This window comes from Arachis duranensis, chromosome 1, assembly GCF_000817695.3.
Source record: "Arachis duranensis cultivar V14167 chromosome 1, aradu.V14167.gnm2.J7QH, whole genome shotgun sequence".
In the NCBI taxonomy this organism is placed as follows: Eukaryota; Viridiplantae; Streptophyta; class Magnoliopsida; order Fabales; family Fabaceae; genus Arachis; species Arachis duranensis.
Genome location: NC_029772.3, coordinates 15,578,780 through 15,606,594, shown reverse-complemented (window position 1 = coordinate 15,606,594; position 27,815 = coordinate 15,578,780). Strand labels below are relative to the sequence as shown.

General features: G+C 34.7%; 1 protein-coding gene across 1 annotated transcript; it reads right to left on the bottom strand.

Annotated features, from left to right (window-relative positions):
* Positions 1–21,906: 21,906 nt before the first annotated feature.
* On the bottom strand, positions 21,907–24,741 carry LOC110274840 (protein FAR1-RELATED SEQUENCE 5-like). Its single transcript, XM_052261746.1, has 5 exons — positions 24,678–24,741; positions 23,254–23,354; positions 22,750–22,852; positions 22,128–22,518; positions 21,907–21,979 (listed from the first exon to the last, which is right to left on the bottom strand). Exons 1-5 carry the CDS (start codon positions 24,739–24,741, stop codon positions 21,907–21,909), a joined length of 732 nt encoding a protein of 243 aa, XP_052117706.1.
* Positions 24,742–27,815: the final 3,074 nt, after the last annotated feature.

Genomic DNA, 27,815 nt, shown 5'->3' with positions numbered 1-27,815 from the left:
ATATTATACGTAGTAAAAAAATTTATAAAATCAAAGTTACTTTTACAAAAAAAAAAGTTATAGATTGACAAAAGTCTCTAACTAAAATAATCAAAAAAATATCTATAAATAAAAAATCAAATAATAAGTTTTTTAGCTATTATTTTTATATGAAAGTCTAATTTTTTATTAATAATTAATGTTAATACTTGTTATCTAAGATTTAAAATTATTTAACGTGTATACTTTTACATTTAATTAAGTATTAACTGTTAAGTCTGTTGCAAAAATAGAAATGATTAATTTTTATACTTGCTATTTAAAAATAATATTTTTTTCTTTATGTATATAAAAATATATTTAGATATTAGCATAAAAAAATTATAGTGATAATTATAAAATTAAATCAAAATTAACTTTTTTAAAATAATTGATTATTGATTCTAACTTTTAATTATAACATTAGTATTCTCTCCAAACTATATGTAATAAATATTTGACAGAAGAGAAATAAAAATATAGATTAGAAAGATAAGCGGTGAAAATTTAACATTAAATAAAAAACTAAAAAAATATGTATATAATAATAATATTTTTTATTTGAATTATATTATTTTATTAATTTTATTTTTTGTAGAATAGAAAGATAGAAAAAATAGAGAATGAGAGAAAAAAGAGATAAAGATGAAGAATGAGAGTGAGAGTGAGAGTGAGAGTTTGTTAATTTTGGAAGAAAATTTTTTATTTTAATTGTAAAAAAATATTGGATGACATATTTTGATTTGTCAAATTACTAATATAAAATGTAAATTATATATAGAGTAAAAATGGTAGAGAGAAATAGAAAAATAGAGAGAGATAGATGAGAGAATTTAGGAAGGGATTTATTAATTTTTTTTAAAAAAATATTTTCTCCCAATTTTAATAAGAGAGTGTCATGTGATACATTTGATTATTAAATTAGATAATAATATATGATACATAATATAGATATATTTCAATTTCAATTTTAATTTTAATGCAATTAAAGAATGTCATATTGTACATTTTGATTGTCAAATTAGTAATTAGTCATTGATATTAATAATGATATATAAAATAGATATAGTGATTGAAGGAATGAGAGAAATAGAGAAAGAAAAAGGGAAGAGAGGATAACTCTTTGATTTTGGAAGGAAAGATTTGATTTCAATTGCAATGAATGAGTGACATGTGGCACATTTTTGTTGTAAAATTAATAATGAAGAGAGAAAAATTCTTTAATTTTGGAGAAAAATATTTAATTTTAATTACAATGAGAGAGTGACATGTAGTACATTTTGGTTGTAGAATTAGTAAAGAGGAGATGAGAATTCCTTAATTTTAGAGAGAAAGATTTGATTCCAATTGCAATAAAAAAGTGATATGTGATACATTTTGGTTGTAAAATTAGATATACATAATAGATTACAATGAGAGAGTGACATGTGACACATTTTGGTTATAGAATTAGTAAGGAGGAGAGAAGAATTCCTTACTTTTGGTTAGAAAGATTTGATTCCAATTGCAATAAAAAAATGATATGTGATACATTTTGGTTGTAAAATTAGATATATATAATAGATTATAATGAGAGAGTGACATGTGACACATTTTGATTGTAAAATTAGTAAGGAGGACAGAAGAATTCTTTAATTTTAAAGAAAAATATTTAATTTTAATTGCAATAAAAAAATAATATGTGATATATTTTGGTTATGCATCTTTTAGCAACTTTTGAAAGTGTTAAACTGTTAATTTTTAATGTACTAATATGTTTTTTTTTCTTTCAAAATGCTTTAGAAACTTAATTGTTTTTTTAACAATCTGATGGATTAAAATATCAATTTATAATCAGGTTAATATTCAAATTAAAAAATTAAAAAAAGTAATTAGAACATAATTTTATGAATCTGAATTATTTCTTATATAAAAATGAAGAGATTGTATGAAATGACCTTTGCCGTAAACTTGTAACCAAGATCATCGAGAAGACCGAACGGTAATGTTCTTTTCTTGCTCTCAGTTACAGAACTATCACTCAAATGATTTACCAATTTCAAACCCTCAAAACAGCCACAAAATGTTGATATGAGTTGAGAAGCCTTGTAATGCTTTCTAATTTATTTAACACATGAAATTCCAAAACCAATATGGAATGTCAAAAGAGGGGGTGCAAAGGGAACGGCCATTTGGCAATTCTCTACGGGTTGGAATTTTTGGAGAGAACAATGTCTAAAGTTATTGTCGCATTTGGTTGATGAGACGCATGCACCTCCGTACTCTCAGTATTGGAAAGTGGAAACAAAACCACAGCGACTGAGTATAGTATCCGTATTTGTTTTATTCCTTTTTCTTAACGAATAATTTAAGCGATCTCTGTATCTGTTAATCCACCAAGATTAAAGCATATTTTCACAATCAACAAATGCTAATCATAGTTATTAAAATCATTCCGACAATTAACTCGCTTAAGACACTGAATTATTGGGTTAGTAATTTAATCAATGGATCACTAATTTAATTGATTAATTCAAAATTAATTAATTATTATAGAATAATTATTTAGATCAATATCCAAAAATTTTAAAAGAGTGTATTAATATATTAGTGTCATAATCTATATGCACAAAACTAAGTTAATAATAATAAAGGTTGACATATAATAAAAGTAAAATAAACAGAAAATTATTATGTTTGACGAAAAAAATATTATGATTGATCTGTATATTAATTTTTTTGGGACTAAAATTTCTGCTTTTAAAATTCTTAGGGACTGATTTGGGTAGTTACTCTGCCGAAAAATAAACTGGAGACTGATTTATCTGTCAGAGTAAAATCTTAAAGATTGATATGTGTATTAATTTTTCTTGGCGACTAAAATGTCTACTTTTAAAATTGTGTGACTAATTTGGGTAATTACTCATCATTATATTATTTTGTAAAAATGCTGACGCAATGTATTTTGGTACCAATACATACTTTTCTCTTCTCAACTTATTTTAAGAAAGTATATTTCTTATAATTATATAAAAATTAGTATTTAATGAATAATTATACTAATTATCAATCATTTTAATTATAGGTCATTCTAATTGTCAATCATTCTAATATAATTATCGATCATACATAATTAACATTTATAAGATGTTTACATTTATAACTTTATTATGCACGAGTGTAATAATAGCACATATATTAATTTAACATTCCCATAATTAATTTCGTGCTACTAAAGATTATATACAATTTTTTTATCGTTCAAAAGTCTAAGTTTTAGAGTAAAAATATTTTGTTTAATTTTTTAATTTGTTGTTTTTTTTGACTACTTCGTAGAATAAGAATTTATTTTTTATTTTTCATCAAAGTTGATCATTTTAAGGTACAAGTTACACTTTTTTTATAATCTTTTATTTACATAGTCATTCTCTTATTCTTTTAATAATTTAATGATTATTCTTACTAAAACTTATTTTTTTTAATCTAACCTTATAACGCGATTGTCTTTTGCCGCAATTATTTATAATGCACCACATCTATCAAATACCACCTCGAGTTATATTCAGTGATCCGAGTTTAATTAGATGGATATAAAAGTGCAACGAAGGGATAATGAACTCTATTTTACTAAAAGATGGTTAGATCTATTCATATATTATGACCTAATGAAATGTGGGTAAAGTTATTTTTCTTGACATTTTGATTTTTGAATTAAAAAATTATGAATTTTTCCTGACAAATTGATATTGCACTACAAGAAAAATGTTGAATACCAACAAAATAACAAAAATAATTTGCCAGTAAACTGGTTACCGTTGGATTGTATCCGATGGTATAAATCTCGCTGGTAACTGATTACCGGCAGATTTGTTTTTCCGACGGTAATTTGTGACGGAATTAACGTTGAAATTTGATGTTAAGGTTACAAAAATTTGATGCCAGTTACCGTCGAAAATTATCCAACAATAAATTTGGTGCTAGAAGTTGTGACTTCGTTCTGCGTTACCGTCGGAAAAATCTGACGACAACTTTATTTTTTATTCATTTAACTGAACTGGATCATCGTTATCATCGGGTAATTTTTATGGGAGTTTTTTCTAAAACTATAATGGAACTTGTTAGTTAGTAATTGATAATCAACTCCAAATTAGTAAAGAATAAATAATAATTTATCTGAAAACAATGATTTATATATGATATTAAATATCAAATATATAGAATAAAAACACGAAGGAATGTGATGCTGCTAAACTAATCAAATCAAAGCCCTAATGACTCTAGAGCCTGATAGTCATCGTTGTTGTAATCAAAACAAAGTCTGCTCATCACATGTCAACTTGTCATCATTCCTACCTGAAACAGTATAATTATATTATAATATAATCAAAGTTTGATAAAGAAATACATAAGATAGAACTAAGGCCAGCGTGCATTATAATTATATGATCTTACTAACCAATGAAAGATTAAACATACAACAAGGTTAACCTTATTCATATTCATCATCTTCTTCTTCCTCTAGTTCATTATCCTCCTCTTCTGAGGTAATTTCCTGATTATCAAATTCGTCTTCTTCTTCTTTGTCTCTATCGGCCACTTTTTCTTCTTGAACATCGTTGTCATCTAATGGTTGTGTCTCGTCATGTACCCTAAGGTTGATGATGTCATCATCCATAACAATCGACCTAAAGGTGATCAGATCACCGGTATCAACCACCATTTTCGAAGAAGTTGGGTCATCAATTTAGTAAGGTTCCTAACCCTCTGTCCCATCAGACTCGATATAATCTCTTGGCTTAGTTTTAACCACAACCACCCAACTAGACTTGCATTACCCTGGATAAGGCAAATAGTATACTTGTCGTGCATTTTGAGGTAGAATAAAAGGATCGTATTGCCTATATTTCCTGCTCACATCTACTTCAATGATATTGTAGTCCTTGTGCTTTGTGTTCTTAGTCGTGAACTTGGATCATACCATATACATTTAAATACTCACACCTTGTATGTAATGTGACAAAAATACTCTAATTGAATGATATTGTGCAACACAATACAACATATTAATCAGAATGACCACCGCCTACATCCCCACAAATCTAAACTCTGGTGTTATCTGTTTTCTTTTTCATTGACCATTGTAAAGAATGAAACCTATATCCATTAACAGTGTATATTGGGTAGCTTGTGCTCTTATTCATTGGATTCCAACTAAGTACAACTAGTTTTCATTCTGTTGTGTTAATTAGATTTACTCTGATGTATTCTCTGAACCAATTTAAAAAAAAAATTGAGTGATGTATAAGTATTTGTTTCTTGGAATAACCTATGATACAATAGGATAATTAAAGAAATATCAGTGTACTACAATTTTGATTAAATGGAAAAGTTAATGTCTTACTTTGTAATTTTTACAAAGACTTAAAGAACTCACCTTAGGTAGTGCAGCATTGATCTCTTTTTTCTCTAACCAGTTTTCACTACCCATGCCCATTGCAACTCCTTTCGAACAAATATTGAATAGGTTGGTCCACTTGACGAGATTCTCCCCTCTCATCATTCCATCCAACTCTTGTTCTACGTGACTCAACATGAGACTCAAAATAGAAGGAGTAAAATGCAAATGTTTCTTTAGCTAGGAATGCTTTGCATATGCTACCCTCAATCCGAGCTCTATTCTTCACAGTGCGCTTGAATGACCCAATCAACATCTAGGGTACATCCACTTGAATTGGACCGGCTCACACACTCTTATTTCATATGGCAGGTGGACTGCTAAGTGTTTCATAACATTAAAAAACTCTAGAGGAAATATCTTCTCTAACTTACAAAGTATGATGAGAATGTTCTTCTCCATGACTGTGAGATCATTAATGCTAAGTTTCGTTGCATATAACTCCCTAAAGAAATCACTTATTTCTGCAAGGGATTTTCAAATATTGGTAGAAAGTTTTCTAAACATGACAGGAAGTAATGACTCCATAAAGACATGACAATCATGACTTCTCAACCAAGCAAGCCTACTTTGTGAAATATTTGTACACCTACCCATGTTAGAGGCGTGACCATCAAAAAACCTCAATCCTCTAATCCACCTACAAACATTTTGTCTTTGGTCGTTCATTAGAGCGAACACCGCCTTTAGTTTAGCCCACTCGCCATTCTCATGTCTCTTTAAGTTCAGATTTGGCCACCTGCAAATGTCTACCAAGTCTAACCTTTCCTTATCGTTATCCTTGGTTCGGTCATCATCTATTACTGTATGCATGATATTATCAAACACATTTTTTCAATGTGTATCATGTCAAGACAATGACGAACCAAGATGTCTTTCCAATATGGCAACTCGCAAAATATACTATGTTTTGTCTAATTACACTCCTTATCATATCCTGAAAGTCTCAATCCTACCCTGTTATCAATGATCCTTGAGATTCTACTGACATGATGCCAAACTTGCAAACCACTCAATCTCACAGGTGCCTCTTCTTGCTCTATTTTATTCTTCCTAAACGAGTTCTTGTTGCGCCAAAAAGAATGATCAATATTGAGGAATCTTCAATGACAATCAAACCACGAATTCTTCTCCCTATTTGTCAGCCAAAATGCCTTTCTATTCTCCATAAAAATGTGACACAGCATTCTGTCTTGAGTTGACCAATTTGATAACATCCCATATGCAGAAAAGTCATTGATTATCCACAACAATGCAGTATGTAGTTGAAAGTTTATCTTGATTGAAATATCAGATATTTTTACACTATGAATCCACAACTCAATAAACTCATCCACTAAGGATTGCAAGAAGACATCTATTTTCGCATTTAGGTTACTTGGACTAGGTATGATACAAGTTAGAAACATGTATGGGTCCTTTATGCACATTTTGGGAGGTAGGTTATAAGGAATTACCACAACAGGCCAGCGTAAGTACGCATTACCAAAATTAGAGTTTGGTACAAACCCATTAGAGCACAAAGCTAATATAACATTTCTAGGCTCACTCACAAATGTAGGGTGCATGGACTCGATCAAAGTGCTTCCAAACATCTCCGTGTGACCAGTGCTTTATAAAACCATCATCTCTCTTGTTGTTACTAAGCCAAATCATGTGAGGGATCGAACTCATCAATGCATACAATCGTTTTAGCCTAGGGATTAGGGACAAGTAGTGCATCTGTTTGTTTAGAACTCTCTTTAACCACTGTTTACCAATCTGTTCTCACTCGACTTGAAACCTCAGTGTATCACAAAATCTACGAGCAGTTAGGTCTACGTTTCCCTTGTAATACATCATACATCCATTTAAACAATAATCGATTTTCACCGAATTCAGACTTAATTTCAAAACGAACTTCTTTACTTTGTAGTGGTTCTGGGGAATGCCAATAGTCCTGCTAGGTACTAATTCATTGCAAAGGGTGACTCACTTGTCAAAAGACTCTTGTGTATGATTTGACTCAAACTTAATACTCATCATTCTAACACATTTAGACAATTTCAAATGAACGCATCCCTCAAACAAAGATTTTGTGACTAATTCTAATAGATGATAAAATCTCTTTGCTTCTAGGCTAGGCTCTTGTTTAGCATCTTTCATATCGGTAACACCAATTACATCAAACACCATTTCTTTATATCTCTCTTGGTTACCCTCCTAATTCATTCTTTTCATGTTTAGTTCTCTAACCATTCAAACCCTCGTTAATCAACATCAAACCTATTGGAATTTGAGGCAGACCAGTTGATTCCCTACTCATTCTATGTGTTTCATCCACATCCATTACCCATCCTTGACCCCATTACCGTCAAGGTAAAGTGTTATATCCGAAGGTCCTAACTACTTAGTCAGCCAATATTTATAGCATGAACACCTAGATATCCCTTGAGACCTAATTGGTTCGATGTTGAAGACATATACGACAAACTCGTCAACCCCCTCTAAGAGCTTAGGTTTTAACTTTTAACACCCGTCGTACACCGTTATCCCTATCATACATGCACAAACGACGACTTGGAATTATTTTGCAATAAATAACTTATTAAAATTTTTAGAAAATTGAGCAGAGTTTCTTCTATACTTAGAATCTCCCACCAAATCTAATTATTATTTTCTCACGAACAAATATGTTTTAAATAATTTAAATAAAAATTCGATAGAACTTCTCCTTAATTTAGAGACATCCATTAAATAAATTTATTACTTTTCACAGAGCAAAACAACTGCAGGAATAAATTAGAACAAACATGCATTCAATAAAATATCAAATTCTAGCCGTTCCAATGCACAACCCCTTATTACTCTATAATTTTTTAGCAAATAAGGGTTTTGAGAAGACGCTACTACGCAACCTTCTTCCCCTTTTGTCCTAAAACTCTATCCTAGAAAAAATAAGTCCGACATAAAACTTAAACAATTTATTATATTCAAAGATAGAAAACTAACCTAGAATATGACTGCACAAATCATGAAAGAAGCAAACTCCAATTGATCTCAGAGAAACTAACATCGTCCTAGTAAAAAAGACGACTTGTTAAATTCACAAGTTGAAACTAATTCAAAAACTAATTTGAAAGGAATAAGTAAAACTCAACATTGCAATTAATTAAAACATAATTCTGATTTCACCAAATTAACAACAGATATAACAAAAATAAACTATATAAATTCAATGCAATTGAAAAAAATCCATTCACTAAACTCAAATAAAATCTTCCAATAGCTCAAGCACTCTTATTTTTCTTCTACCTAACCTAACATAACGTTATTTAATTTCTAATTATACTAAATTAGTATAACAAACTCTAATCACACACTTTATTGAAAAATTTAATTAATAAATTAATAAAATACCTAACAAAATCCTAAACAAACAAAAAATATGGAAAAAAAACTATAGAAAAATTACTTCTAATGGTGGCTGTAGATGGTGGAAGGGTGGTGGTGACAAGAAGCGACAATAATGACAACAAGGTGATAACTTCTTACTGCAAGGAACACTAACAGTGGTGGCAGCGGTGGTGACAGCTCTGATGAATCCATAATTGATGATAATTTTTGGCTTGATTTGAATGGATTTCATCACATAAACTCACATTTATTCACTTAAATAGCATACTTTTGTGTTTCATTCCTAAGTTGAACATAAATGTGAAAATATGTGTTTTGTGCTTAAATTAGTGATTTTTAATTCCACTTTTATGCCATTTGAGGCCGTGATATGTTTTGTGAGTGATTTCAGGTCATTTAGGCAAGAATGGGTTGGTAGAAGTAGAAAGAAGCATATACAATGGGAGAACACATGAAGAAAACAAGGAGGAAGCACACACTGGAGTGTGCGTGCGCACAACCCTATATGCGTATGCACAAGAAGAAATTTAGTATGTGTGCGTGCGCACAACCCCCTCTGTGCGTACGCACAAGTGAACATTCAGCGAAGTGTGCGTACGCACAGTCCCTGCACATGAATTCATTAATGAAACACATGACTTGCGATTTTTGGGGGCTTTTGGCCCAATTTTGGAAGGCTTGATGTTGAATGAGAGTGCTATATGAAGGGGAAATGACCACATATGAAGACAATAGCTTACATTAGGTTTTTGTTAGTTTTTTCATTAGTTGAGGAAGCTTCCATCGGAGTAGGAGTAGTGTAGAGTAGAAATTCTCTCTTAGGATTTACTAAATTTCTATTGTAGTATTTTATAGTAAGCTTTGATTTTGGATTCTACTCATCTTTATTCTAAGTACTCTTTAATTTCTCTTTAATTACATCACATTTACTCTCATTTCCCTTTGGTTCATGTGCTTTGTTAATATTTGCAATTTTGAGTTCTTGATGTTTTGATTGATGAATTTAGTGTTTTATGGTTTATAGTTGCTTGATTGAATGTTTATTATTGATATTGTGAATAGTTTGGTTATAATTTTCATTTTCCTTTGCAATTTCCTATGTTTTAGTTTTATGCACACCAAGTATTTGTGAAAATACCACTTGGTAATTTTGAGTAGATTTTCACACTTTGCCTTGGAATTTGAGTTCCTATAATACTAGAGTCATAACGTTCGATATTTAGTGACAATTCTTGGGTAGTTAGTTAACTCTTGTTTCCATAAACGCTAGCTTTTTAACAATTAATTTGGTAAGTTAGCTATGACTTATGGATTAAGGTCAATTATGCTTGCTTGACTTACTCCTCGATGTTAGGTGTAGACGAAGTGAGATTGACTCATCATAGTTACCATAGTTATAGTTATGACGATGATAGGATTTCTTGGAGTCTCATTCCCAAGTCAAGGCTCTTTTATACATATCTTTGTATTTTCACTAGTTTTGATCTTGTTTCATTTTTAATTGCATTAATTTCAATTTTGATAATTTCTTAGTTCTTTTAATCTTTTGTTCTTTGATTGCAAAAACCCCTTTGTCCTCACAACCAAAAGCGTAACATTTCAATTGCATCCCGATGTAGAACGGCCCGAGATTGAATTACTCTCAGTTAATATTGGTATTTGAAAAATTAAACTTTGGTTGATTGGGAATTGGTTGCCGGTTTGGTCTATACTTGCAAAGGAAGTTATTGTTTTAAAGTGAAAAAATCCAAACCGGTGGAAATCCCTAACTCATCAAGTTTTTGGCGATGTTGCCGGAAATACAATCAGTGTTATGTTTTTGGTTGTTGTGAATATATTAATAGTGTAAATAGCACTTTTTGGTTGTTTGTTTTCTTTTATTAGTAAGTTTTGTTTATACTTTCTTTATAACTTATCTCCACCATTACCACAATTCACCCCCATGGAATCCAAAGACTTACCTTTCTAGTCACCAATTCTACACACCATCACCTCACTACATACAAAACCAATATCCACCTTCATGAGTTTGATTGTCAACCTTCATCATCTCAACTTTCATCTTCATATATGGATCAAGCCACACAAGAAGCGCTTTTAATGCTCATTCAAGAACAACAAGAGTTTCGGAGGAAGCAAGAGCGAATTATGTCTACTTTGGCAGAAAATCTTGACCGATTAGCTTCATTGCACTCAAGCCACAATCAAGAGGCGTTAATGGTTGAATGTGAAGAACCAAACTCAAGTACAAAGTATGGATTGAACGAAGAATTGCAAATCAAGTAGAAAATGAGAGTTTGCAACATGAAGTACAAGAGGAGACACTTGAAGAATTGTTGGAGATTGATCAAGTGGATTCCATCATTCATGAATTTTCGTCCAACTTGTTTAACCCCTTCGATGACCTTCATGACTCTCCCTTGGTTGAATTTGAAGGAGATGTTAATGTGGACTTCACACAACCCCTAATCTTTGACTTGAGTGATGATGAGAAAGATTTAAAGAAGGTTGAGGAAGACTTTAGCTACCAAGAAGTGAAGGTACTTGTGCAAGAGCAAATTGAGTGGATAAAGATTTCATCAACAAGCTTTCTAGGCCCACATCAATATGCCATCTTGGAGATGGATATCCAACTTCAAACCCTTCTTGGAGTGTTAGATGGTGGAGAGAAGAATGTTAATTGGCAAGGAAATAGAAAGATCATCAATGACGCCAATTCAACATTTAGAGTTCAATTATGGTGCAAGATTCAATTGAGTGGATCCCAGGGGATGTCCAAGTGTTCTAATGGTGATTTAGGATAATGTTCATCTAAGTGCAACAATGAAGATCAACAAGAAGATGAACAAGAGACTAGAGTATGGGATCAGGGCATTAATTTCAACACTCAACACTTATGGATCCTCAAGGCTAGTTTGGAATTGCCACCTAATTTTGTCCTTAATTTGACCTTATCTTGGCAATTCAAGGAAGAATGAAAGCATAAGCCACCATAACACAAGCTTCACTCAAAAAGTCCAACTTGAGGTCTTTAAACTAAAGTGCTAGGTGGGAGACATCCCACCATGGTAATATCCTTCTAACTCTTCTCTCTTTTAGCTTTTCTTGAATAATTGGTTATGTTGCTTAGTTAGTTAGTTGCATTTTGGTGTTGGCTAGGTAATTTTAGCAGAATAATATGTTTTTGGAGTCTTATGGTGTTTTGGAGCTTGAAAACCTGTTTTGGATGTCTTGTTTAGTGCCTTAGAGGCATTAAAATTTTTTGCAGAAATAGAGTCCTATGCGTACGCACGCACTTGGGCGCGCGCGTACTTTCCTTATTTTTTGCCATCTGTGCGCATGCACAGCGCTGCGTGCGCACACTCCTTAGCACCCAGTCTGTTCAGTGCGCTCGCACCAGCTGTGCATCAGCACCCTATCTCTCTTTCCTTCCGTGCGTACGCACCCTGTGTTGTGCGCACGCACACTCACCCTTTTTTGCCTTTAAAAAAAAAGAGCTACCTGTGCGTGCGCACAACTTTTGGCACCCATTCTGTTCATCGCGCTTGCACCCAGTGCGCGTGGGAACAAACCTTTGATTCCCCTTGTGTGCGTACGCACACACCCTTGTGCGCGCGCACAAGACTTGATACCTCTTTTGTTCGCAGTGTCCGCACGCTGCTGTGCATGTGCATACCCCTTCTTTTCTCTTATGTGCCGCACACTTCCTTGTGCATACGCATAAGGCCCTTTTCGAACATTAATTTGAAAAGGGAACTGTCTCGCGCTTCAGCTTCCCCTAACCCTTTTCTTTCTTCTTCTCTTCTTCTCTAAAACCCAACCCTCAACCCCAGAACCAACCCAACCTAGCCACACCTCCCAAACACCCTTTCGTCCGTCCAATGCTACCACCACTGGCAACCACCATCACCTACCCTCTCTCTCTTCCTTCTTCTCTCTCTTTCCCATTTCCCCATTTCTTCTTCTCTGTGCGCGACACCGCTGTCTCCACGCCACTCTCTGTCCGCGTCCTCCAGTTCCGGCGAGCAACCACCAGCGGCGGCGAAGTTCTGTGCCACCGCGACCTCACCACCACCCTTCAGCCTACCCCATTATTCTTCTTTCTTTATCAATGCAGGTTCCCTTCCCCTATTCCCCGCCTTGCTTTTCTTTATTTTCATTGCTTTTTAATTTTGTTTTAGTGATCTAGTTGGGTTTAGGTTAGTTAAAAACTTGTGTTCTGGATTGAATTTCTGTGGCTGTTTATTTTACTAGGTTGTTTTCTGCTTAGATTGAACTGGAATTCACTGTTTTGAATTCTGCACACCATCTATTCGGTGAAATGCCTAAATGGGATTTTTGATTTAATTTCTATGTCTGATCAGCATAGGCCTTAAATTTTATTTTCATTAGGCATTGTAACTCATACCTGTACAATTTTTTGAAATTTTTTATGATGATTGAGATTGAATTCTTATATGCACCTAGTGTTACTTTTGCTTGAAACACCAAATTGGCTTTAAAATTTCAGCTTGATCATTTGTTTGGTGTAACTTTAGCTGTGCATATCATACTTTAGCTTGATCATTTGTTTGGATATGCTCTAGTTGCTCTTTTTGATTAAACACCAAATTACACTGAAATCTTAGCTTTGATTACTTGTTTGGTGTTATATGTTAAGTGCATAAAGTGTTACATTAGTGAATAGACTGCGTTTCTTACTCATGTGTTCTTGAACATAAATGGTCATATACAATAACTTGTTCTTTGAAATTCTTTTTGAGAAATACAATCTGATTTTGATCAAGTATTGCTTTTGAAGAAGGGTTTTAGTTATGTGATCATTTCCTACTTCTTGACATGAATAAGTACACTCTTCTCATGATTAAATTGGTTATTTCCTTGGTGCTAATTTTTGGTTGAACCTTACACTTTCAAGGCACAATTAGGCAATAACCAAGTTCCTGATTCAATTCACTTCCATTGCTATACCTAAGTTATTTGTGATTTAATTATTAATCATTTCCTATAATTGTTACTTAGATTTCTTAATTGTGGAAAACTACATTTTCTTTTGAGCATATCACTTCTTTTGAATATGTTTTCCTCAATTAAATGCCTGTTTACCTTATTGGCTCAAATTTGTATTGTTGATTATCTCCTCTTTGCTTTTGTGATTTTTACCTGTTTCTCCTAAGTTGTATTCCGTTTTTTCTCCTTTTTTAGGATGCGTCGCAAGTGTAAAGAGAAAGCCAATCCTTTGGCTCTTCCTCCTACCGTCCGAGCACTCAGTCGGACACGTTTGTCAACGAGGAAGCCCATGAGCAGTATAAAAAATTGGAAAAGAAAGCCTTCCACTATGAGCGGAAGCTAAGTGTACCGGAGAAATATGCGGAAACCATACATAATAGACTCGATTTTTGCTAGTAAAAATTCGTAGAATTTGACCCGGAGGTAATCAATGAACACTAGGTCAAAGAATTCTATGAAAATCTACTGAAGAGAGAGGCCACCACTGTTTTTCTTGGGGGGGTCACCTTAGACACCTCCGACCATACTTTAGAGGCTCTCTTGCAAATTCTGCATATTCCTTCAGGCCACGATGCTTACTCGAAGATAATGGCAGATTTGAATACGGGCATGCTATCCTTGGACACAGTTCTGAAGAGGATTGGCCTACCTGAGGCCCGATGGGAATACAGTTGAGGGGAGAATGCGGTTCCATAGAGCATTACATGTGCTCACCTACACCCGGAGGCAAGGATTTGGCAACAAATCATTGCTGATTATATTTTTCTGAGCACACATGCTACACACATTCATGTCCGTATGGCAGTTCTTCTATGGGCCATTCTGGAGGGCAAGAGGATTTTTATTCTGCCCCTTATTAGAAAGTTGATGTGAAAGGTGAACTAATAGTAGAAATACAACATTCCCTTTCCATCAATGATCACCTGCTTGGCCACCTTATCTAGGGTAGAGAGGTGACCAGGAGACCTGATGTCTGTCTATATCAGCACCCAGCCATTTCTATCATACCGAGAGTATGATAGACTGCCGTAGAAGAAGAGGAAGACAGCAGAGCCATCAGCATCATCAGGTCTACCACCACCTTCAGTTCTCGTACCTACACCTCGGACCCCTTATGAGTTGGTCCAGGACATTCTTCAAGCCATCCACTACATTGAGCACTACAATGAGCGCCATTTTCAGTGGTTGGCAGCTAATCTAGATGGTAGAGACCCCAGTCTACGTCCTGTAGCTACACTAGAGCCCAAACTAGAGGCTGAGACACAGGATGCAGCAGCTGAAGCTGAGTCGGCAGTTGAGGCAGCAGTTAAGAAAACTGAGGAGAGAGCTTAGCAGACAGCAGAGCAAGGAATTGAGGCAGTAGAGGAGGCAGCTGACCAGGCTGTTCAGGAGCCAGCAGCTGAGACCACCACAGAGCCGACCCAGGATATCATCATCCACCAGCCACTACAGCACCCACCACCGCCAGACGGTGGAGCTTCTCAGAGTTAGCCACCCCCGGTCTGATTTTTGGCACGGAGGACCATTTTTGGTTGTGGTTGGATGATGTGAATAGCATTTGCCTAGTTCAATTTTGCTCCTAATTGTTCATGTTAGTTTTTGGATGTTGAAAATTAGGAAAAGAACTAGGAATTTTGAAAACTTTGCATTGTGGTTGGATGATGTGAATAGCATTTGCCTAGTTCAATTTTGCTCCTAATTGTTCATGTTAGTTTTTGGATGTTGAAAATTAGGAAAAGAACTAGGAATTTTGAAAACTTTGCATCCATTACAACATACATACATATAGGAAATAATTTTGGTGAAAAAAATAACAAAGATTTCTAGGAATTTTATTTTTAGGGTATTCTATTGAATTGATTTGAAAAATTGCTTTTTAACTTACTTGAATGATTTTTATAGAACATAGAAGAGAGATAGAACAAAATACCTTGTGAGTCTTTGAGCTTTAATGAGTGGTTACACATTCTAACCACAATTTTGTTCATAGTGTGTGGTGCACGAAATTGCAATCACACTTTTGCAACTCCACACAACTAACCAGCAAGTGCACTGGGTCGTCCAAGTAATACTTTACGTGAGTAAGGGTCGATCCCACGGAGATTGCCGGCTTGAAGCAAGCTATGGTTATCCTGTAACTCTTAGTCAGGAGTTTAATAATAAAAATAGTTTTGTTTGCAAAAAGTAAAAGAACATGAAATAAATGATACTTGTTATTCAGTAATGGAGAATAGGTTGGGGTTTTGGAGATGCTCTGCCCTCTGAATTTCTGCTTTCCTACTGTCTTCTTCTCCAAACATGCATGGCTCCTTCTATGGCAAGCTATGTGTTGGTGGATCATCGTTGTCAATGGCTACCATCCGTCCTCTCAGTGAAAATGGTCCAGCTACTGTTCCCGTAGGGCTAATCATCTATCGGTTCTCACTTGTGTTAGAATAGGATACATTTATCCTTTTGCACACTGTCACTGCACCTAACATTCGCGAGTTTGAAGCTCGTCACAGTCATCCCTTCCCAGATCCTACTCGGAATACCACAGACAAGGTCTAGACTTTCCAAATCTCAGGAATGCTGCCAATTGTTTCCAGCCTTTACCACGAAGGTTATGATCTCACGGATTTGAATGCTCTGTTGTCAGGAGAAACAGTCAAACTCATGGATCAAGAGCCCAAGAGATACGCACTCAAGCTGTCGCCCAATGACTACGTTGAGCTCAGATAGAACGAAAGTGGTTGTCAAGCACGCGTTCATGGATTTAAGAATGATGATGAGTGTCGCGAATCATCACATTCATCACATTGAAGTATGAGTGAATATCTTAGAATAGAAGCAAACGTAATTGGATGAAAAACAATAGTAATTGCATTAATCCATTGAAATACAGCAGAACTCCTCACCCCCACCTATAGGGTTTAGAGACTCATGCTGTCAAAGATACAATATGAAATGTGAAAATGTCATAAGTCCCTCAATGAAAGTCTAAAAATAGTTTTTATACTAAACTAGTAACCTAGGTTTACAAAAAATGAGTAACTAAGTGTAGATAGTGTAGAAATCCACTTCCGGGGTCCACTTGGTGAGTGTTTGGACTGAGCTTTGAAGCTTTCACGTGCATAGGCCATCCTTGGAGTTAAACGCCAGCTTTGGTGCTAGTTTGGGCATTTAACTCCAGTTTTGGTGCCAGTTCTGGCGTTTTACGCCAGAAAAGGGTTCCTAGCTGGCGTTTAACGCCAGTTTGGGCCATCAAATCTCGGGCAAAGTATGGACTATTATAAATTGCTGGAAAGTCCAAGATGTCTACTTTCCAATGCAATTAAGAGAGCACCAATTGAGTTTCTGTAGCTCCAGAAAATCCACTTCGTGTGCAGGAGGGTTAGAATCCAACAGTATCTGCAGTCCTTTCTTAGTCTCTGAATCAGATTTTAGCTCAGGTCCCTCAATTTCAGGCAGAAAATACCTGAAATTACAGAAAAACACACAAACCCATAGTGAAGTCCAGAAATGTGATTTTTGACTAAAAATTAATAAAAATATAACAAAAAGTGAATAAAATATGCTAAAAACTATATGAAAACACTACCAAAAAGCGTATAAAATATTCGCTCATCAGTGTGATTTTCTCTTTCTATAATTGTAATCTTGATTTTGCTTAATTCTTTATGTCCGATAGTTGATGTTTGAATGCATTGAGTATGATTGGAGCCATCTTTGTATAGCTCACTAACCTATATAGACTTACCTTTGCATCTAGTTAACCCCTTTTGAGCCTTACTTACCCCATTATTTTTAAGATCACCACATCACAACCTTAAGTGAAAGACCATGATTTACCTTGAATAGAATCCTTGATTAGCTTAGGTTGAGGAGTGTGTTTCATTTAAGCGTGAGGGAATTTTGGAAAGCATTGGTAGAGAAAATTTTTATTTGGATCTTCATTAAAAATTTTGAAAAATTGGTACATTCATGTATGAACTATTAAACCATATGCATTTATCTTGATTGAAAAAATAAAATCAAGAAGGGGACAATATTTTCCCCAAGGAAAAAAATGACAAATAAGGAATACATATGTGATGTGAATGAAAGAGCATACATGAATGTGTATAAAAAGTGAGAATGGGAAGGTTAGGATTGTATATTTTGTTATTGGATTGATAAAGGTTGAGTTGGAAACTTAAATTAATCAAGGATTCAATTTAGTCCACTTGGTCATATCTATCCCACCTTAACCCTAGCCTCATTACAACCCTATAAAGTCCTCATGATAATTGCATTCATGTATCACATGGTTGTTGATTGTTAGATGAAAAGCAAATTCTTGAAAGCATGATTAGAGAAGACTTGAGTGATTAAACCTTAAACACCGAGTGATAAGAGTGTATACACACCTAGTGAGGATTTGATCACTCGATTCTATGTCTCCACCTATTATCATGTATTCTTGCAAGTTGCTTCATTTTGATGACTTGAATCAATTCTCTGAATTTTGATTGCATTGAATTATTTTCATGCTTAGCCCTATATGTCTATACTCTTACTTAGGAATTTGGTTATTTATTTTCACCAACTCAATAGGAAACTATAGATACATATATAGATAGCATATAGTGTATTTGCATGCATATAGATAGTCGCATTCAATAAGTCGTTACCCCTTTGATCATTCTCCTTGTTTGGTTTAGCATGAGGACACACTATTGTTTAAGTGTGGGGGAATTGATGAATCCATAATTTACGATAAATTTTGGCTTAATTTGAATGGATTTCATCACATAAACTCATACTTATTCACTTAAATAGCATACTTTTGTGTTTCATCCCTAAATTGAACCTAAATGTGAAAACATACGTTTTTGTGGTTAAATTAGTGATTTTTAATTCAACTTTTATGCCATTCGAGGCCGTGATATATTTTGTGAGTGATTTCAGGTCATTTAGGCAAGAATGGATTGGTAGAAATGGAAGGAAGCATGTACAATGGGAGAACACATGAAGAAAACAAGGAGGAAGCACACACTGCAGTGTGCGTTCGCACAACCCTACGTGCGTACGCACAAGAAAGAATTCAGTATGTGTGCGTGCGCACAACCCTCTGTGCATATGCACAAGTGAACATTCAGTGAAGTGTGCGTACGCATAGGTCCCTGCACGTGAATTCATTAATGAAACACGTGACCCGAGATTTTTGGGGGCTTTTGGCCCAATTTTGGAAGGCTTGATGCTGAATGGGAGTGCTATATGAAGGGGATATCAACACATATGAAGGCATTAGCTTACATTAGGTTTTATTTAGTTTTCATTAGTAGTAGGAAGCTTCCATAGGAGTAGGAGTAGAGTAGTGTAGAATTTCTCTCTTAGGGCTTTACTAAAATTCTATTGTAGCATTTTATAGTTAAGTTTCGATTTTGGATTTTGCTCAACTCTTTTGTAAGTACTCTTAATTTTTCTTTAATTATATCATCTTTACTTTCATCTTTTCTTGTTCAAGTTACTTGTTAATATATCCAATTTTGAGTTTCTTGATGTTTTGATTGATAAATTTAATGTTTTATGCTTTATATATGCTTGTTTGATTATCTATTGTTGATATTGTGAATAGTTTGGTTATAGTTTTCATTTTCCTTTGCAATTTCCTATGTTTTGCTTTTTTGTCCACCAAGTGTTTGTGAAAATGCCACTTGGTAATTTTGAGTAAATTTTCACACCTTGACTTGGGAATTGAGTTCCTAAAATACTAGAGTTATAATGTCTGACATTTAATGGCAATTCTTGAGTAGTTAGTTGACTCTTGTTTCCATTGACGCTAGCTTTTTACCAATTAATTTGGTAAGTTAGCTAGGACTTATGGATTAAGGTCAATTATGCTTGATCAACTTAATCCTCGATGTTAGGTGTAGACGAAGTGTGATTGACTCATCATAGTTGCTATAGTTGTGGTTATGACGATGATAGGATTCCTTGGATCCTCATTCCCAAGTCAAGGCTCTTCTATGCATTTATAGCGTTTTCACTAAGTTTTGATCTTGTTTCCCTTTTTATGTGCATTAATATCAATTTTGATAATTTCTTAGTTCTTCTTTTTTTTCTTTGATTGAAAACCCCTTTTCCTCACAACTAAAAGCGTGACATTTCAATTGCATCCTGATGGAGAACGACCCGAGGTTTCATTACTCTCGGTTTATATTTTGTATTTGAAAAATCAAACTTTGATTGATGGTCGATTGTCAGGTTGGGACTATGCTTGCAACGATAATCTTATTTTGAGAAAATTCCTAACCCGCCTTAAGCTAATCATCACTAAACCCTAAATCCTAAATCCCTAAACCCTAAACCCTAAACCATAAACCCCTAAACCCTAAACCCTAAATCCTAATCCCATAAACCATAAACCCTAAAAACTAAAAAAAACACTAATTTCTAACATAAACAGCAGCATCTGAAAAATATAAAATTAAAATGTCAAATACAAGAGAATTCAGAAATACATCCAAAAAACTGAGCCTTACACCAATATCCTGTAACTATACACCCCAAAACCTTTCCCCTGCTGCTGGATTCCTGAACTGATAATTCATAACATGTCCGTGATATTGGCTGAAATTTGTTTGCACCACTGATGCAGCATCAAAAAGGTTTAACTGGAAATAATAAACTCACATATTAGCAAAACTATTAACAAAATAATTTAACTTAATTACCACCTAGTTAAAGAACATCACTTTTACCTCGCTTAAAGCTTTCGTTTTCTTCTTTTTTGAGACATTTGCAATCTGTTTGTCCAACTTTGAACCTAACCTATTTTTTGGACGTCCTCTTGTTCGAACCCTTGGTGGGATTTGAAGCTCATTAACGGATTCCAAGTTGGCATTTTTGTGAGATAACGAACATGTCCCCTTTCTTTTGGCTTTCAGTGCTTCCATCTCAACCATAACATTATTGTAGTCGCGGTGCAAAATGGTAGTCAGCTCCTCAGATTCTGATGCAAATTCGCATATATTTTGCAAACAAAACACCAATTCGTCAAACCTCTTGCTTCTTGGCTCCAATAGTGGCTCGTCATGGTTGCTCTTGATGTGTGTGTGTTGCCTCTTTACCTTCTTGCTCCATCGTTCCAATATATATCTCGGTGACACTTGGGTTACTCGTTCAAAGCTTAACACGCTTAGGGCGTGACGGCATAATATCCCTCTTGACTCAAATAATAAGAACTGGCATTTTACTTGGGCTGCTACTGAGTCGTAAGTAACCACAAACTTGTTGAATGTTGATCTGGAAACTTGTTCTCCAACTTCATATACTAAATAGCTTAGAGCGGAGTTCATTAATCTTGTGATGTAATTCACCTTCCCTCTGAATTCTGCTTGGACTTTCCAAAACTTTTGGTGTGTGTACACATGTTGAAACTGAGCTTCTATGGAGGATTTTGTTGCACATGGTATGACCGTCTGGAAATCTGCAGCATCCGATTCTCTCTCTCTTTGCTCCCTGCCTCTGAGGCAATTATCGTATTGTTTGACGAATTGAATAAGTGAGCTATTCCGGGTAATGAACTTGTTAAAAAATGAATGCATGCTCTCGCTCCTTTGTGTACTTCTCATCCCGGCTCAGAAGTGGTGATCCAGATAAATTGGAATCCATATATAACGGTCTTCATAAAGCTCTGCACAATACACCCAAGATTTATTTTACACCTCTGCTACAGATTTTAAACGTCATTACCTGAAAGCCACTTGTTGTCCACAAGACCATACTTCAGCAGAAAATCATTCCAATTCCTATCAAAGGATTCTTTGGTAAGAGAGTTCCAAACAACATGGCTCATATCTTGTTCGATTTCTATGTGTCCCTTGTATCCATTTAATTTGCTTGGAATCTTCTTCATGATATGCCAAATACACCAACGGTGAATTGTTGTGGGCATACAAGCCTCGATAGCCCTTTACATCGATGCACATTGATCGTTTAGAATCCCTTTCAGAGCCTTTTCTCCCATGTAACAAAGTCAACATTGAAATAACTATTAAATGATTGAATATCTTTGTTTTTCATCAAAGCGCATCCAAGAAGTGTTGACTGATGTGGTGATTCATCCCGACAAAAGAACCACAAAACAGATTATACCTAAAACAGATTACCATAAAACAGAATTAAAATCAATAAATACACCTAAATAATGATCGTATACATCCAAAAACCTCCAATATACACCTCTGTAGCAGATTCATAAAACAACATTAATTCAGCATCATAAACCAGAACAATATATTACCTGTTTGTATTGTAGGTGGTGTCAAATGAAATAACATCTCCAAAATACTCACAGGCAGCTCTGCTCCTTGCATCCGCCCAAAAAGCAAGCTTAATGGACTGATCGTCCTCGAGTTCGAGCTCGAAAAAGAAATTCAGATTCTTCTCTTTCATTCTTAATAAGCATTTCCCATATTCTTTTGCATCCTCTTGTTTCAAAACATTCCGCACTTCTCTAGTGATGTAATTCCTCACGTCTTTTTCAATAAAATTTAACTCGCGGTGACCCTCGTCTGCTGCAACAAACGATTGGTAAGTTTTTCTAGGTCTGATACCGGCTTCCTTGTTATTCTCTATTGTACAACGCACGGACATGTTTAGTTTCCTGTGCTGTTTGAGCATCTGTACTTGATCTGGACAGCAAGGATGTGAATGATGCAGCACGACCTTTGAAATGATCCAAGCACCAACATCCTTCAATACGTGTATATAAATTCTTACAGGACAATTTAAACCAGCTGAGGGATTTGTCTTCTCAGTCGGAGATATTTTTTATTTCCATTTTCCCTCTCTGCTACATGTAATCAATTGATTCTTAATTTCGTTTCCCTTCTTATTTGTGCTCCGAACTCTTGTAGAAAAACCTGCAACCTTCGAATAACCCTTGTAGAATTTTGTAGCATCTTCAAGGGTGTTAAAAGTCATCCCAACCTTGGGGACAAACTGGTCATTAACACCACAGAAGGTCTGCAAAATACGCTCAAAATACACCATATTAAAACAAAAACTGTAAATAAGAAAATAGGAAAAACCAGATTCATGAATCATAACTAAACAGAAACTAAAACAATTTAACTAAAATAATAAGAAAAGTCACCCTTTGTCATATGAAAAGTCATAAACTATAAAAACACCCAAACTTTCCTGAAACACACCCAAATATTCCTGATCTATACCCAAATGTCTGATATAAGATGGACAAAATTATTTTAATTCTAATGAGAACTAGTACATTAGATTCAATTCAAACAAGGAAGAATAAAGAGCAAATATCACAGGTAAGGTTCACGCATTATTCAGCTACACAATAAAAAACTACTAACTGAATTCAAATTCAGATTCAATTACTAACTAAAACTAAATCACACCTCAGGAACTTCATTTGATTCAGTTTCAAAATCCACTTTTCTCTGGTTCAGCTGACAATCTGAAGTTGAATCATCTATTATCTTCAAAAACGATTTCAGAGCTAGATGTCAAAAAATAATGAAAATCGAGAATAACGAAGAAAGAGAATAGAGCGAAAAAAGCACGTAAATAAAGAAGGAGAAAACAGAGAAAAACGCACGTAAAATACGAAGGAGAAGGCAGAGAGAAACACACAAAAGAAATCGAAGAGAGAAGATAAGAAATTTGAAAAAGAAAACAAAATCCTTTCAAAAAGGAAGTTATATATTCGCGCGTTGATTGAGTTAAAAATCTATTAGAGGCACGTGAAACATACGTGCATAACAGGCGCATTTGAGCATAACATCAATTAGAAGACTTGTAGAGAAAAATCACTTGTAGATAGAGATTAATTGATTTAGTATATATTAAGATGCTAAACCACGTAGGTGAGTTTAATGTGCTCAATTTTACAAATATATTTTATCTCAGATATAATATATCTAAAATACATGTAGTTTTATCTTCAACCTACTGTATTTAAAATATATATCAGATTTTAAATTTATAAATGGTCTAAAAATTATACATAGTAATGAATAAAAAATTTATTTTATTTATATATAAAAATTTCACTAAATTTCAGATAAAATGATAAAAATAATTTCATTTTTTCTAATCTATCTCTTTCTTTTTTTTATCTCACTCTCATCTTTTTTTTTTCTCTCTCATAATTGTTGTTATTTTATGTACGCAGAACATAAGTAATTTTTAATGTCTTTTACATTATTAGGGATGGAATGGGACTCCATGAAAACGGAGATCCCTTCTCATCCTCTGTTCTCATTTAGTAAAACACCTTCCATTTCTGTCTTATTCTTATCACATGAATTTTATTTATTTTTTTTTTGCGAAAAAAAACAGATATCCACATATATCCATAAATATTAAACTTTAAAAAATTAAAAAAAATTAACACAATCGTAATAAAATTTAATACAATTCAATTAAATAATATATCAAATTAAAACATAATCCAAACACAAATTCAATATAATTAATATACACACAAAATTTTCAATACACAAATTAAAATAAAATAAAATAAAAAAGCTTCTAACAAAATAATATAACAATTTTTTGTGATTGTCATAATTGGATAATAATATCCCTTTTTATAATGACTCAAATTTAAATAATTAATTATTATAAATTTAAATATTATACATATTATTTAATTTATTTTTTGATATAACTTAAAAAAAATTAAACATATACTTATATAAGAATATTAAATTTTTTTTTTTACGAAAATTTCAAAGGTTCCCACCCCTCTTTATTTATTCACAAGGACGAATTCTCATTCCTATAAAAATTTTGTAGATCCCGTTAACTTTCTAATTACAGGTAATTTCCATGGATATCCGCAGATTATTATTATTATTATTATTTTGGCCGTTCTTACACATTACCTCTACGTCCGCAACTTTCACACTTTAAATTGAACAAATGATTTTATTATTATTATTATTATTAAGACAAGCTCTGCGAACTGGCACCGTGTATATTAACTAAATGTCACCAACTAGGTATATTGTCTATGTACCTGAATTAAATCTTATCTTAAGAAACCACAATACAGCTAACGTCTCTCTCTCTTTCTCTCTCTGCAATCTTGGAAGATAAAGTATTTAATTTTACTGGCTTTTTTTGTAGATGCAAATTTAAATTATCACACCAATAATCATGTTTGTTATCATTGATATAATTAAGGTTAGCACGTGAATTCTATCACAGATCTTGTATTTAAGATTCGGGTTTTTTCACTTACAAGTTACAATGCCACTATTAATTCTTTATTATTGGAGCTAAACTTCAGAGTGGTTCCTGAAGTTACACTTGTGCTTCATAGTAGTCCCTAAACTTATTAATTACCCAAATTGGCACCTGAAGTTAAACGCCAGAACTCAGTATTGTCCTTCCGGCACATTTCCTCCAGGTGGGGTGATTGGAAAGCTGATGTGGCTAATTTGGTGACACGCGAGCAAGGCTAAAACGACGTAGTTTTGATGGTGGCGCGTAAATGGCCGAAACGACGTCGTTTCACTCCAAAAGTTGGTTTTGAAGACTCCCCCATCAAACGTTAATGTAACGCATTCTCTTCTCTCCTTCAAAATATAACACAAGCCCCTCCTCCCCTTCACTCATCAATGGCGGTGGGTGGATTGTGGTAACTGTTGCGATTTCTGTGGAGCACGACTATTATATAGGATCGGATATCATCATCTGCCTCAAACGAAGACTGTATCGAAGGCTTGTCTCTCTAAAAAAGGTAAGGAAAAAGAAAAAATATAATGTGATATAAGAAATGCTCTGTTTTTTGTTAAGATTGTTAGTTTAATCTCTTCAGTAGTTAGAAACGATTTTTTGGAGTGTTATCTGTGGGTATGCATGTTTGTGTTTCGCAATATTTAGCTAGGGTTTGATCGCAACTAGTTTTCTGAGTGGTTAGGCTAATGAAAGTGTTGACTGTATGATGGCTGTTTGTCATGGAGAAATGCTATTTCTTATCTTTTATGCTTTGCTGCATTTACAGTTAATGTGGTTTCCAACTTGTTAATATGGTTGAAGATGATGATGTTGATCATGAAATTTTGTTTTTAAATTGCAGATGGGAGATCCTTGGATTACCATCATATTTCACCATGGAGGGTTATTCGTCACACAGCGTGATGGAACTGTGAATTACAGTGGTGGACAGATATCTGAGTTGCCGAGAGTTGACGTAGATACGGTGGATGTATTTTTTCTCCGAGACTACTATAAGACACTTGGGTATGACAATGTGACTCACTGTTGGTGGCTGGTGCCTAATAGGCCATTGCAAAGTGGTCTTAGAGCTTTGACACATGACAAAGAGCTCATGGAGATGTGTTATGCTGCTCAGACCAACAAGGGAATTGTCCATGTGTATTATGAACATGGGGTCTTTGAACCTGTGTTTGATGAGAAAACATGACTACCATCATCCAAAGACAAGGAGTTAATAGTGCTACCAGACCCTATTCCACATACATACCCCAGTATCAATGTCACAGCCAATACAATTTCCACCACATCACCACCAATTCCAACCTCAGAACCAATAAACACCGCAATTCCTACTCCAACAACAATCCCCCAACTATGCCTACTGGTAAAGGTATTTCAGGACCAAAGCATAAGAGTCACACTATTGCAGCTTCTGTTAGTCATTCCAAATCACCACCCAAAAAAATGGCAGCACCCACAGCTGCTGCTCCCACTGTTAAGTCCACCCCACCACAAAAAACAATGGTCAAACCCACAGTTGCTACTACTTCTAAGCCCAACCCACGACCAAAAAGAATGGGCCAGTCCACTGCTGTTCCTACTACCAAGCCCAACCCACCACCAAAGTCAACAGCCCAGCCTACTTCAAAACCTGTAACAAGATCAACATCACAAAAATCAAGGAGGTCTGATATACCAAAGAAAGGCCATCAAAAAGTAAAGAATGCAGCATTACATGCTAGGAGGCCTTTAACAAGATCAGCTGCAATTGGAACTTTTGGAAGAGCATCTGTTAAGGGAAAATATCCTGAGACTGTGTTTGTTATCTTGTCTAGTGAGAAAGAATCTTTAGACTCCCATGACAGTTATAACAGTGTAGATGACGAACCGTATATGCCTGCTACTGCTGATGTCTCTAGTGAGGAAGAAGAAGTGGTTGAGAAGAGATCAATTGGAAAGAAGAGTGATGCTAAAAAGAGGACTACAACAGATAATAAAGAAGTTAATGAAAAGAGTTCAGTTATGGTTGAGGATGATGGGATTGTGTGTGCAGAGTCAGGGTCTGAAGATGATGAATTCTTCTTTGGCCCGATTCCTAAGGTGGGTGGAACGGGAGCATATTATGATGCTCAAGATGAATCTTATGATGAATCTGATAGTGGAGAGTCTTGGCACTCTGAGGAAATGAAGACTCCACCAAACTCTGAGGATGAGTTAGAGGAAGTTGAGTCAGATGAGGTGTTTCCGGTATTTAGGGAAGGAGGAAGGTTTGGTGAGCTTAAACTAAAGGTTGGGATGAAATTTAATTCAAAGATGGAATTCAAGGAAGCTGTTCGTGAGTACTGTATCTAGGAGGGAAGGCAGATCTGGTGGAAGAAGAATGACAATTTAAGGATGAGGGCTGTTTGTAAGGGAGAAGAGTGTGGCTGGGTAGTATATGCTTCCAGGGACAGTGAGGGTAACTGCTGGCAGATCAAGACATTTATAGATGATCACACTTGTCCTAGAGAGACTAAGAACAGACTAGCTAACAGGAAGTGGCTGGGTTGCAAACTGGGTTAGGAAATTAAGAAAATATCCCAACCTTAGACATTGTGAAGCTGCCCAGTACTTTAAGAGCAAGTGCGACTTGGACCTCAACAAGTCTTCACTAACAAGGGCTCTAGGGGATGCTAGGGCCATAGTTTATGGAGATGCTGCTGCCCAATATGGTATGGTTAGGGATTACGGG

Bases quoted from the DNA above. Each gene is read 5' to 3' on its own strand.
- LOC110274840 (XM_052261746.1), bottom strand. From the start codon at position 24,741: ATGTGTAAGAACGGCCAAAATAATAATAATAATAATAATCTGCGGATA. The intron at 23,355-24,677 runs GTAATTAGAAAG...TTTGACATCTAG, and splicing joins GATATCCATGGAAATTACCT to CTCTGAAATCGTTTTTGAAG. The intron at 22,519-22,749 runs GTTTTTCTACAA...CTTGCTGTCCAG, and splicing joins GGGTTATTCGAAGGTTGCAG to ATCAAGTACAGATGCTCAAA.